Source organism: Aphelocoma coerulescens, chromosome 2, assembly GCF_041296385.1.
Source record: "Aphelocoma coerulescens isolate FSJ_1873_10779 chromosome 2, UR_Acoe_1.0, whole genome shotgun sequence".
Taxonomy (NCBI): Eukaryota; Metazoa; Chordata; class Aves; order Passeriformes; family Corvidae; genus Aphelocoma; species Aphelocoma coerulescens.
Window position 1 is genome coordinate 156,251,364 of NC_091015.1, and position 12,745 is coordinate 156,264,108.

At 45.1% G+C, this 12,745-nt stretch overlaps 1 protein-coding gene and 1 non-coding gene across 2 annotated transcripts; one reads left to right on the forward strand and one right to left on the reverse strand.

The window, feature by feature from the left end:
- Nucleotides 1–706: 706 nt before the first annotated feature.
- On the reverse strand, nt 707–779 carry TRNAM-CAU (transfer RNA methionine (anticodon CAU)). The gene has a single exon. It is a non-coding gene; the product is annotated as a tRNA-Met (tRNA).
- A 1,807-nt stretch (nt 780–2,586) lies between these two features.
- Nucleotides 2,587–7,885, forward strand: FAM83A (family with sequence similarity 83 member A). Its single transcript, XM_069006047.1, has 3 exons — nt 2,587–3,304; nt 6,102–6,269; nt 7,757–7,885. Exons 1-3 carry the CDS (start codon nt 2,729–2,731, stop codon nt 7,883–7,885), a joined length of 873 nt encoding a protein of 290 aa, XP_068862148.1. The 5' UTR covers nt 2,587–2,728.
- The last annotated feature ends 4,860 nt before the right edge of the window (nt 7,886–12,745 follow it).

Below are 12,745 nucleotides of genomic sequence, written 5' to 3' on the forward strand. Positions count from 1 at the left end.
CCAGGGTCCATGGAAATCCTCACTGCAGCCCTCAGCAGAGTGCGGAAAAGAGGCATCGTTCATTTTCAAAGGGAGAAAGATGCAACAGGCCAGGATTATCTTGGAGGCAGAGGGAGTAGATGAGAAAAATTGCCTTTTTCTGGTGATTGTCTTGAAGGTTACGTATGATTATTTCTATACTTAAAGGAAAATAATAAACCCACTGAGGTTTTGGCCTGCACCTTGGGCCCTATGTGTATGTGATTATGGTTTGTAAAAACGCTAAAGCTGTAAATGTGCATAAACTGGTGTGTCTCCCGCACGCGGGGCCGGGGTCCTGCCGTGTCCCCACCGCAGCTCCTGGGCTCTGCCCGCAACGGGGGCGGCCCCTGGGCCCAGCCTGAGCCCGGGTGTGCCCAGCCTGAGCCCGGGTGTGCCCACTGCCCACCGCAGGAGCCACTTCCCCATCCCACACCCCTCTACGGGCTCGCAGGCAGCTCGGACGCGGAAAAGTGTCTGCCAAAAGGTGGAACACTCGCAGAAGTTATTCCCGCGAGCCCAGCACCGGGACAGACAGGCCTTGACCTGGAGCTGCCGCTTCGGAAATCACGACAGGCACGACGTGGAAGTGGCCGGCGGCCTCAGAGCGCGGCGTCGTGCGGGTTTGTCGCTGCCAAAAGCGGGGGGGGGGGGGGGGCGGCCGAGACCAAAAAGCGCTGCCCGCCTTTGCCCCGTGTGAGGATCGAACTCACGACCTTCAGATTATGAGACTGACGCGCTACCTACTGCGCTAACGAGGCGGCTGCACGATCCTTTTTCGTTTGGGCTCTCGATGCTGCCCGCGGCCTCGCTCCCCGCCGGGGCCGAGGGCGGACGCAGCCCGGCCCGGCCTCTCCTCTGCCCACACCGCTCCCACCGGGCGGGATCCTGTGCTGGCCGCGCGGGGGCTCGGCGTGATCATGTGGGACCGCAGGATGGCAGCGGGGCTTCGCTAGGGTGACGGTGTGAGGCCCCACGGGATAACGTGTGAGAAGCCCCGCCGTGACCATGTGGGGAACCAGAGTGACCCTGAGGTCACATGGGTGACCATGAGAGAACCTGGCCGAGGCGGGGAGGGCCGTCCCTGGCCCCGATCGGCGTTGGCAGGGCACAGTCCTGCATGTCAGGGTAATTAGATGGCATAATTTTCGGCCTAATTGCGCAGAACAGGTCAGGAGATAATTAGTGACTTTCGGCCGCGTCTGGCAGCTGCGGGCGGATGTTGGGGGCGGAGGGAGGGACGGTGCAGATTTTAAAATCACCCCAGGAGCTCAGGACGGCTCCGCCACCGCCCCTCCTCGGCCCCACGTGGGTGTGTCCTGCCCCCCGTCGCTCCGGCATTAATATCCGAGCCATTTGGTACACTTCTCTTTTTTCGTACATATTGTCTGATCCTTACGTGTAATTTTTTTTTTCCCCACCACATAAGGCACCTGGCATAGACCCAGAATCTGTGAAGCCGCCCTGAAAAGCCGTCCCTGAAGGCAGCCGTGCTCCCGAGGGCAGGGCGGCGGGACCCTTTCCCTGCCCACACACGGCCTCAGCAGCCCTCTCCCCTTCCAAGAGCCCCGGCCGGCACATCCCGTCGATCCCGCGCTCCCCTCTGGAGCCGTGGCACAGGGCTGCGTGGCCACCGAGCTGCCGGGGCGAGGGCCAGCCCAGCCCGCGTGAGGGAAGTGTGTCACACGTGGCGCTGCAGCCAGGCACGCACACAGGTATGGGCTCCCGCCCGCCGCCCCTCGGTCAGACCAGCCCGGCTGCCCCCGGGCTCCGGCCTGTCACCCCGCTGCAACCCGCGCCTCCATCCACCTAATGACACAGCGAAGATCTGCCACGGGGACAACGTGACTCCAGGAGCTGCAGCCTGGGAAAAAAAAAAAAAAAAAAAAAAAAAAAAAAAAAAAAAAAAAAAAAAAAACCAAACCAAAAAAACAAAACCAACCAAACAACCCTAAATGTGCACAATCAAGTGATGAGTGTTTGTATTTCTGATGCTTTGAGGCCAGCTCACAACCCTTCCTCCACGTAATATTCAGGATGTTTGGGAAGGGGTATTTTTCTTTTAATAGGATGGCGTAGTCACAAAGCTTTAAAGAAGTAAGTGAGTGAATCGTCTATGGTAATAGCAACATACTCCGTACGGGGCACAGTGACGAAGTTCACATCTATTTTTAAGCCTGCCTGGCAGCATGTAGGTGCAGACCAGAGCCCATGACCCTTTTTTACTGTTCCGAAGCCATGGACATGGCTGCTGTCTCTGTTCCTGTTCAACATCAGAGCTGTTTTTTCTCCCTAACGAATACTATGGGAAGACACAGAAGCCTCAAGCTGTTTTGAAGATTGTGCAATGATGCTTGGGAGCCTACCTGCTTTTGCTTGAGTGCTTTCCTCACTCATATTTCACGGGATGCGGCAGGAAGGGAAATACAATCGAATCCGACGGCCGTGGTAAATTTGACTCGAATCCTTCGTATGCCCTGGGGCTGAGGTGGGTGCCTCTCAGATAAGCAATCTAATCAGCTTTGCGCTTGTGTCCCATCTGGAAACAGATTGTTGCCGGAGTACACCACCACCTGAGAAGCAAGCTTCAGGTTTGTTTTGAAGGTAATTGTACAGACAAATTCAGGGAGTGTGAATTTGCCTGTGGTAATAAGATCTCTTTATTTTTATTCATAGTTAATTCGTTCAGCCGAGGCGATTTCATGCCAGAATGCAGTCCTCAAACAAGAAGGACGATTGCACTGCCTGTGGCACGCATATGCATGGTGCCTGCCCAGCAGATCGGCTGCTGCGACAAAGAGCCATGAACCACCCCAGACATATGGGCAAGATAAGGAAAAGGCTGGAGGATATCAAGAACCAGTCCCCGAAGCTGACAAAAGTGGATTTCAGCCACAACGAAAGCATAAGATTGGCCACCGACGCCTTCTTGGATGGTGGGACAGACTCTTACCTCGAAACTCTAAGCAAAGAGGGCGAGGTGGATTTCCTCTCCTCGGTGGAAGCTCAGTACATCAAGGATAACGCCAGGGAGTCTTATTATGCACAGGAGTCGCCAGCTGCCGACGGGGCAGCTGCGCCAAAGCAGAACGATGCCGGGTCACTGCCTTCAGGGACCTACTTCCCCACCATTTCTGACTGCAGTGAGCCGGCTCTGCTCCACACATGGATTACAGCAGAGAAGCCCTATTTAAAGGAAAAGTCCACCGCCACTGTGTATTTCCAAACAGAGAAGAACAGCAACATTAGAGACATCATACGCCGGTACATCCACAAGACCACTCAGGTATGGGGAGAGAATTGCTGTTTTCTCTGCACTTGGTTGTCTTCTTCCTCTTACAAAGCTCAAGTGAACATGGTGTTTAATCCAAGGCAGCCCTGTGTGCTGCAGTGTAGCTTTGCTCTAGAAAGTGGCTGTGGAGAAGCTGTTGAACACAGGCAGTGCTATTTTTTATTTTTTTTAAAACTCACACCAACATTTTTCTATGTTGGTGCCTTAAAAAAAAGTATTCCCTCTCCTAACCTCCCATTCTCCCAGTGAATTAAATGTGCTGTAGAAAGGGTGGATTGGCTCTGTCCCTTCTCATGTAGCCCCAGAAGAATGGTTTGATCTATTCAGACCACTGCACCATTAATGAGAATTAAGCCTTAAGTGAGCTTTCAGCCATGGAACAATCCCAGTTGTTCAAGGGGATTTGTGGAAGATGTGGGTGAAGGGGAGGCCAAAGAAAGGCAGGTATGGCTGGTATGTCAGCAGCCATCCCCAGAGGAAGGAAATTATTCAGAAAATAGAGCTTTCATCCCTAATATGTTGCCTGTATCAGTTAAAATGTCATGTGGGGTCCATACAGAGACTCTGCAGTGTAACTTGGCACATGGGAAAGGTGCAGATGAGGACCCCTGGCTACATACAGGTGATGGGGGCCACAGAGGTGCCAGCCACAAGCCAAAGCCAGGCTGCCCACACTCTGGGAAACCAGAAACTGAGCAGCTGGAGGGGCGACAGAAATCTGTTGTCATGTGTGTTCTAGCAGCTCTTTTGTTTTCCTGGGGAAAAAAAAAAAAAAAAAAAGATATTTCAGGGCTGTATTTACCATCATCCAGGTGTTTTGCCCTTATATAAATTCAAAAGAGCAGCAGCAGTTTCACCCAGGAATGGTCAGGAGCCAAGCCAGGATGTAATAGTACTGCCCAGCACAGGCTTCTGAGCCTCTGGAGCCACAGGATTCCTTCCGCTTTGTTATTCCCTGCAAGGGCAGGTGCTGGGCCTGGTAACACAGAGTGTAATGGCAGGGGAGAAGGATCCCCCGTGGCAACTGCCCTCTCAAAGCCTACAAGTGCTTACTACATCAGGGGAATTATAGATCAGTCATTTTAAGTTGGAGGCATCAGAAAGATGCAGAAACAGAAGAAATGTCTCTGGAATAATAAAATACATATCAGGTAAAATATGAAGCCAGACCAATTTTCTGTCCCAAGAGGAGATAACTTGTAGGGGGAAAACTGGGAAATGTAATATAAACCTATGGTTCACATGACCTTCTTAATTATCTAATTTACATTACAAGAGTGTGCTGAAGCAACACTAACAGTATAAATTTGTCAACTGCTTTTTGAGCACAGTTTTCCAATGGCACCAGTTATTAATTAGCATCTGGTAAGGGTCCATTCTGGATAGCCTAGTATTTGATATATGCACTAAAAAATCAAATAACAGAATAAAGACTGTGTTTATGAATGATCTCAAACTGAAAGGGATTGGCAAGTGATACTACAATCTTAACACATTTGTGGAACTGGTGCAAATCATAAAATGAAATTTGGGCAAAAGAAATGAGAAGTACTGCAAGTAAGAGAGGAAAGTCAGGTGCAGAAATATAAACTGGGAACAGGTGGTTAAAAGCAGTACCAGAGAGAATGGTCTGGAGCTGGGTGTTAACAGGAAGTGTGGATGTGAGATATTGGACATAATTGTGCTTACCTAGCCAAGGCAAAGCTCTTTCTGAAGCACCAGGCCTTGGCAGCTGGAGGAAGGTGTGGGATCCTCACGGCTCCACAAATAGTTTGGCTGCCTGAAGAGGATGCTGGCTGCACAGGATGTGCCTGGTCTTGTAGGATATCCTCATGGTGGCAAGGGGAATAAGCTTGCTGTTAGGTGTTGGCATAGGCTTTGGAGGAAAATGCAGTGCAAGCTGGCAGCAAGTAGTAAGACAGATCTAGAGAGATGCTGTAAAGTTTGTTTTGATTGAAGGTAATATCCCATGAACACAGTTATCAAAGGTTCCCTCTCCAGTCAGTGCAGAAACAAGCACCTCCTGAAGGTAAGTCAGGTAACAGCTGGGCTAAACTGACCCCTTCCATGGGCAATAGCAGACATCACACAAGACAGCACTTTCTAGAATGGAACTGGTTTTATATCACATTTATAGTTCCCTTAATCCACACTGGCTGCAAGCTGTGGACTTAAATAGCTGTCAAGGCTTTTATGCCAAGTCCTGAGACTTTTACACACTGTTCTGCCAGCTGTGAATTGGGGAGCATGGATGTGTGGTCAAATTGTAACTGTTAGTTTATAAATTAGTGTTTTTTAAAAAGTTACAGATGGAGCTGATGATCAACAACAGGGTGAGGCTTTAAAGCCAGGGCTGTCCAGGTGTAAATCATAAAAGAGAAAGCATCATCCAGGGGTTCTTGCTGAATACATGTGGATTGTGACACCTAGTGAGCTGTTTGGCAAGGGCTATGGTCTTTTATTTTAGCTACATCCTTATTATTCTCTGATCAGTATTTCAATATATTTCCTAGTGCCGAAATTTCACCTACAAATTCATGGGTCATCTTGGGTTATATGTTGTGTGTTATATTGGCTTTATATGAGCAATAAAACAATGAAGCAATGTGTTTCATCAATTTTGTGATTCAGGCACTTAGGGAGAAAACCAGAAAAAATAACCACATATGACCGTGAATATTTGTGTTTACTGGAATACTTTTTTAAACAAATAAACTACATCACAGTATCCTCATAGCAATCTTAAGTTATATAAATTGACTCTGCTAATGCCTCTGCTCTTTTTCTGAAGGTGTTAGCTATCGTGATGGATGTGTTCACAGACACTGAGATTCTCTGTGACCTCCTGGAGGCAGCTAACAAGCGCATGGTCTTTGTCTACCTGCTGCTGGATCATGGCAGTATAGATCTTTTCTCGGAGATGTGCGACAAGTTGCAAATTTCTGAGGATCTATTCAAGGTACTGTGGCTCTGTGAAGCTCTTAGGCTGAGATTTGTCTGCCTAACTGCAGGCATTCTGAGCTAGAAGCATGGTTATGCTAGGGTCAATCCACCTTCTAATTAAAAGGGAGCAAGAGATTTCCTGAGGTAGCATTAGTGCACCCAGTTCCTCTTTGAAGATGCCTACGTTTTCCCACAGATATTATAGGAAGGTAAGGCATTTCCATTAGGTCCCTGGATGAAACTAATCTTGGCCCCAAAGTCTTAAAGCAGAGCTTAAATTTCCTAGAAGAGTTTCTAACATAAACATTAGAGCTGCTTCTGTTTAATAGCTGTGCAGCAGCTGTGATCTGGCAGCCACAGGCAGGTGGACAAAACTCTTTTGCATGGCCATAGCTGGGTTGTGCTGGGTGGTTTCTGATAAAATGTGTTAAAGCTCTCTTCTAAAGATACCGCCTGAAATTTAGCTGGCTGTTAGTTTAATCTGCCTTCATCTCTGTCAGAGGGAGCTGGCTTTAAAAGAACCCCTCCTAGGGATTATTTCAGTTGTTGCTTGAGATGCTGTAGAGCATCTGTGGCATCTCTCTGGGGATGGGTGATACTGCAGAGGCCAAAGACCTCTGGAACAGCAGCTGTGGGCACACAGGAGACCTGAGGGCATCTTGCATGCACCAGACACCTGTTTTTCAACAGCTGAATTCCATCCCAAATATATAAAGAAGCTGAAATTATAATGCATGTTCATAACTGTTTGCATGCCTGTAAACCCTCACTCCTAAGGAAGAACAAGCCTGTGCTATTTATTGTAAGTCTGCTGCTACAGCACATAGGCTTCCACAGTGTGCAAGTCAAATCCTTGGTGCCACTCATTCACTAAGGCCTTGATTCTGCAAAGTGTGTGTGTGGGCAGCAGTCAGGGCCTGAAAGGCACTCGCTCAGGTACGAGGACAGTGCAGAGCATCCCATGGGCCAAACCGACCTGCATCTCCCCTCACACACTTACCTGCATCTGTTCCCAAAGGACAGCATTTGTCTGGGCTGCTCCAGAAGAGCAGCACGTGTGTCCTTGCAGGCCCAGATGGACTGGAGGAGCAGAGGTTTTGCCCTGCTGTGTCGTGCCACAGCCAATGTAAATCAAGGGCGTACAGCTACAGCAAATTGTGCCGGGGGTGTCAGTGGAGGCAACAGGCTGCTCCCAGCTATGGACACATCCCACGCTCCTTCTGGCTGGGGTAGGGTCAGTTACTGTCACACAGCACAGCTCCACCTGCATGAGCGTCCATACAGGTTTATATCCCCAGTGAAACAACTGACCCCGTGGCAAGTGAGAGACCTTGGCTAGGTTTCCTCTGGACACAAACCTTCAAGTATCACAGCAGAGAGTCCGTGAAGAAACTTGATATTGGGGCAGTGAAGAGCTAAAGGCAGTGGGGGGGGAAGGGCCCTCCCTGTCTGATTTTTAATTAAAAAGAAATGTAATACACTTAATTTTATTTTTATTTACAGAATATTTCAGTCCGCAGTGTCACTGGAGAGGTTTACTGTGCCAAATCAGGCAGGAAATTTTCAGGACAAATACAAGAAAAATTTCTTATATCTGACTGGAGATACGTGCTCTCTGGATCCTACAGGTGAGATAAGCTATTGCAGTTCATGTCTAGGTACTCCTCTATGATTTTTAATACTTCTTCCCAAAAAAGTGCCATGGAAATTTTTGTATGGGTTTGTATTAGTTTAACAAAAACCACCCCATGTTTTAAAATACTTGCCATTTTTCAAAAATCAACTTAACTTGCTTTAAAGTTGCTATTAGTTCTTTACGGAGTATGGGTTTTAATTTAAATGTTCAGAAACTAATGTAAACAACTTTGCCAGTGCAGCCCTGGGGCAAAACTAGAAATGTGTACAGCTTAATATTATGCTTTCCTCAATGTTTGGGTTCTCAGATGGTGTGATCATGAGACATGATACATTTCTGTCTCCCTTGGGATCCCTTAATGTAGCATATGTCACTCAGTTTATCTGAGGATTTGTTCTTCATGTGACAAATTTAGTGATTAAAGGTAAAACAAATACTTCAGAGATTTACTGTTTTTCCTTGTGTTTCATTAATTGGTAGGCAGTATACATCTATAAAACTGCTGTACCTTCATTTTTTCCCTTTTTAAAATTTTTCTTTGTTTGTTTGTTTTGTTTGTGCTGCTGTAATTATTTCAGGTAGTGGATATAGCATCTCAAGAACCGAATTTTTAATTAAGATCCTAGATTCTCTGGTCAGGGAATTTCAGGAGACTCTGAGCTTGCATCAAATAAATGAAGTTTCTAAGCATCACGCCTACATAGATAAGTTTCACAAATGACCAAGTGTATCCTAGAAATCCAGGTACAAAAATACAAGAGGTGATTATTGAAATTAAAGGATGGGATTGTTTTTCTTAATCTCAATTTATGATTTGGAAGCTTAAATGCCTCGGGTCTCATAAAACTGTGCCACCAGGAAGATTACAGAACTATAGTAAGGAAGGAAAAGGTGAATATGTGGGGTTGGGCTGCAGGAGCTCAGACGTACACAAAGACAGGCATCCACTTTTCATTTCCAAATGAACCATCAGACAAAAATGAGTGGACACTCAGGGCTGGGGTTTTTTTATTGATTGTTCTTTTGTTTTCTTGTTACTTTGGGTGTTTTTTAATCCCTCATCAAAGATGTGTTGAAATGCAACAGCAGATTTGTATAGAGTAGAAGTGAAAGACGTGTGGCAGAAGGACAGAACAAAATCTATTTTCTTTGACCAAGAAGCTTCCTTTTGACTTCTCTTTCAATACCGAAACAACTAAAAACAGTTGAAGTCCTGTGCAGTCACTTTGGTCTTTCTCTACTGCTGTTGAAAATCTTCTAATCTCAAGAACATTGTCAAACTACGTAATTCCATATCCAGCAAGCAGAGGGTGGTGAAGAACAAATCTATTTAAAACTATAAAAAAATATTTAACTTCAGCATGCTCAGCACCAGTTTGCAATTCACATGGGTTATGGCTGACTACCAGTATGTGGTATTTCTTGCTAGCTCTCACTTTATTAATCTGAAAGATTTTTGTTATGCCTAAATCTTATCCACCAATCTCTTCAGGTATAAACAAGAATGATATTGAGTGAAACAGACCCAAACTCTTCTGCAATGCATTTGCTGGAAATCACATCGGAGTAGATCTTAAAACTGATATAAAGATTTTAAAATACAACACCAAATTTCACCTAAGTGCTGAGCTCTGCATGATGTTGTAGTAGTGGGGGGGGGAACAGGCTGAGGAAATAAAATAGCCCTTCAGGACATACTGCTCTAAAAGGGATCTGTCTCACTGTTTCACAAAGTTTTTCAGGACAGAATATATTTGCCTAATGGATAACAAAGACTGAAGCCGGCAATTAATTACAGGCAAAGGAACCACCCCTGAGTCTGTGACATCTCCAGCTCTGGAGTGTTTTTTAAAAGAACATAAAAAATCACTGCTTGGGTCATTGTGGGTGTGGTCCTGCTGCATGGGGCAGACTGCAGATGAGAAGCTTCTGAAGGCTGTTCACACACGTTAGCAAAAGTGCAGGCATGAGTGGTTTAAGTTACAGTTTTACTCTCAATTTTTATTGCCAATGTCTATGGTGAGGGGTTAGGATGCAGTATTTCTTTTTGCTGTCTCTATGTCACTCTATCTCGTCCTATGATAACTGTTACTCTGGTTTTTGTAATGAATTTGAAATTAGATAGTGCATGAACTCAGCATTCCTAAGGCAAAATGAGAACAGCAGAAAGCACAGACCTTGATCCCCAGGGCTGTATCTCCGTGGCTGCTACTCTGAAAGCCACTGGCCTCTTCAAAGTCAGTATGTAACAACTAACATGGACATGCTTTGCCAGGAGCATGAGTTCAGGTGGGACAGGTTTCTCCCACACAGGTTATCCACCAGCAGGCAACACTAACATGTAGGTTAACCCAAATCTGAGCCCAGCTGAAAACCCCAGTCCTGCCTTCTGTTTCAGATTCCATGTGGATGTGCTGCATGTTGCTGCAGCACTGCAAACGCAGGGATGAGAACATCCCCAGTAAACTGCAGCTCCAGCAATGCAGAGGACACTCTTTATAAATAACAAGTCCAGTACTGAACAGAAGAGGTGGGATTTGATTGAGACAATCATAAATGAGAGGCTCCATAACAGGACATAGGACAAAGCCCTGGAAAGATGGCTGAGAAGTATCTATCAATGACTGAATTTGTGATACAGCGTTGGCCCCAAGCCAGGCATCATTCCTTTGTGCTTTCTCTTCTTTTGATGGGCCTCAATCAAAAAAAGCTTGGGAGAAAAATGATCCCTCTGGGCAGGTGATGACAATAACAGACTTCTCTGAGCCTGTCCCAAAAGAGGACTCAGAATTGTAAACTAAGGAGCAAAACATGGCCTAAAACCTAAACAATAGATTTTCTCTTAGAATTAAGCCAATGAAAACCTGTTAAGTCTTTTACACCAAATTCTGTTTTGTTCTCCAGCAAAGTGCACAGAATGTAAATTGCTGTGACACACTACACGACAAGTCCACAATCATTTGTTTAAAATCACAAGTATCTTACCTTGTAACTTTGAGCTGACCCATTTGCCATCAGTTCCTGGAGACTCTCTGGGCTACTCATTAGTTCTAACTTTCTCTGTTTACAGAGATCCACAAACTAGTATTTGTCCGTCAGGTACTTCAGGAAGTTACATGTAGGAGTAAGTTATCAAAATTCTGCAGAATAGAATTTTTCCTCTGGTTTTGTTAGGCTTTTAAAAGCCATTTACATGTGTAATTGATTTTTATTTCTGTCTAAATTTTCTTTTATAAACTAGGTGTATCTCTACTGCATAAAGTATAAATATGCCACTTTAGACCTCAGCCCTTTCATGAGTTTGTAACCTTCAGTGTAGGTATCCTAGAATAATTGTGTGCATTTTTGTATTTATTCTTGACCAGTTGTCTCTTTAACAGTTAGATGAAGGACATACAAAGGTTTAGAGAGCACTGCTTAGTGAATAAAGGCAATGTTGAGCTGGCAGAGCAGATGTTATGCACCCAGCAGGGAGTTAGCTTGCTGTGCTCTTTACCTTGGTTCCCAAGGTTTTGTCCATATTTAGAATGATTTGAACACAGTGGATGAGAAGTACCTGTATTCTGGTACCTTACTGTGTATTTTCATGTCCAATCATAAAATGTACAGTATATATTTTTATATATATATATATATATAAAAATATATATATATTTTTATATCTATATCTATATATCTATATCTATATATATATATATATATATGTGCCCAGTGGCACTGAACTACTGATTTCTTCACTCCTCCCCTGGCTCCTGAAGCAACAGTATAAAACCACTGTGTACCTCAAACCCAACTCTCTTTAGGAGTGCTCTGGACAAGCAGATGTAAATTGTCTGTCTACTGCCTCAGCATCAGCTCAGGCCATCAGTCCCACTGAGCTTCACAGGAGTTTTATCAAAACATGACAAGAAAAGATTTTAAGTGCACACACCTACAGCCAAATCTGGCTCTCAGCAGTCCTGGTGCAAATCCAGCATAGCTAATAAAGTCACACTGGAATAACCATGGCAGAGTTTTACCAACATAGGATAACCTCAGGTTCAAATCCACTGCTGCTCTGTATCCTCTGCTGCACAGCTCAAGCCTTGGTCAGCTCAGGGAGTAATTACATTTCATTCTCTCAACTGTGTTCATTTTATTGGTGCTGCTGCTGCTCAGACATGGCAGCCTACACAACACAATCAAGCTGGCTTGTGGTTTTGTAAAAGCACAAATTTCTGTTTGTTGAGTGGATTAGGGAAGCACATAAAAGAAAAATAATTTAAAAGCTGTGGGTTATCCTAAAGTGTGTCTCTGGACTAAAACTATTGTGGCATTCCTCCCTTACTTTATAGCAAAGTATTACACTTATTTTTGGAAATGCTGTAGGAAATATTTATAATTTAATTTTCTCTGAAGAAAATAAGCGTTTGTCAGGTGTGGCAGCTGTTTTGTGATGTGGGACATGACAGGAAGGTTGGGGTTTTATGTGTTCCTCTTGATCAATGCAGAAAGATTATGGAAAAATGAAAACAAAGGATGGTTCTTTTTTCCTAGTCTTTTTGAAGTCACTTGGAGTGGCTGAAGAGTTACCAAGTGGCATGGCATGCTGCTGGGTACAAGGTACAGTTTATGTCTGTGCAGATAAGACATGGCAAGACCGGAATTTAAGCACTGTGCATGGAAGAGAGGTCCCCAAAAGAGGGGTCTAAACTCCTTTCCATGGAACAGACACCCAAACCTTGGGTGTTGTATCTGACATTTATCCCTGCAGTGGATCTGGATCACCACTCGCTTTAGGGGGTTGCATAACTTTACAAGGTTTCTTGAAGGTTTTAGAGGCAGCTGCAATAACAAAGATTGATCCAAGTCAAAGA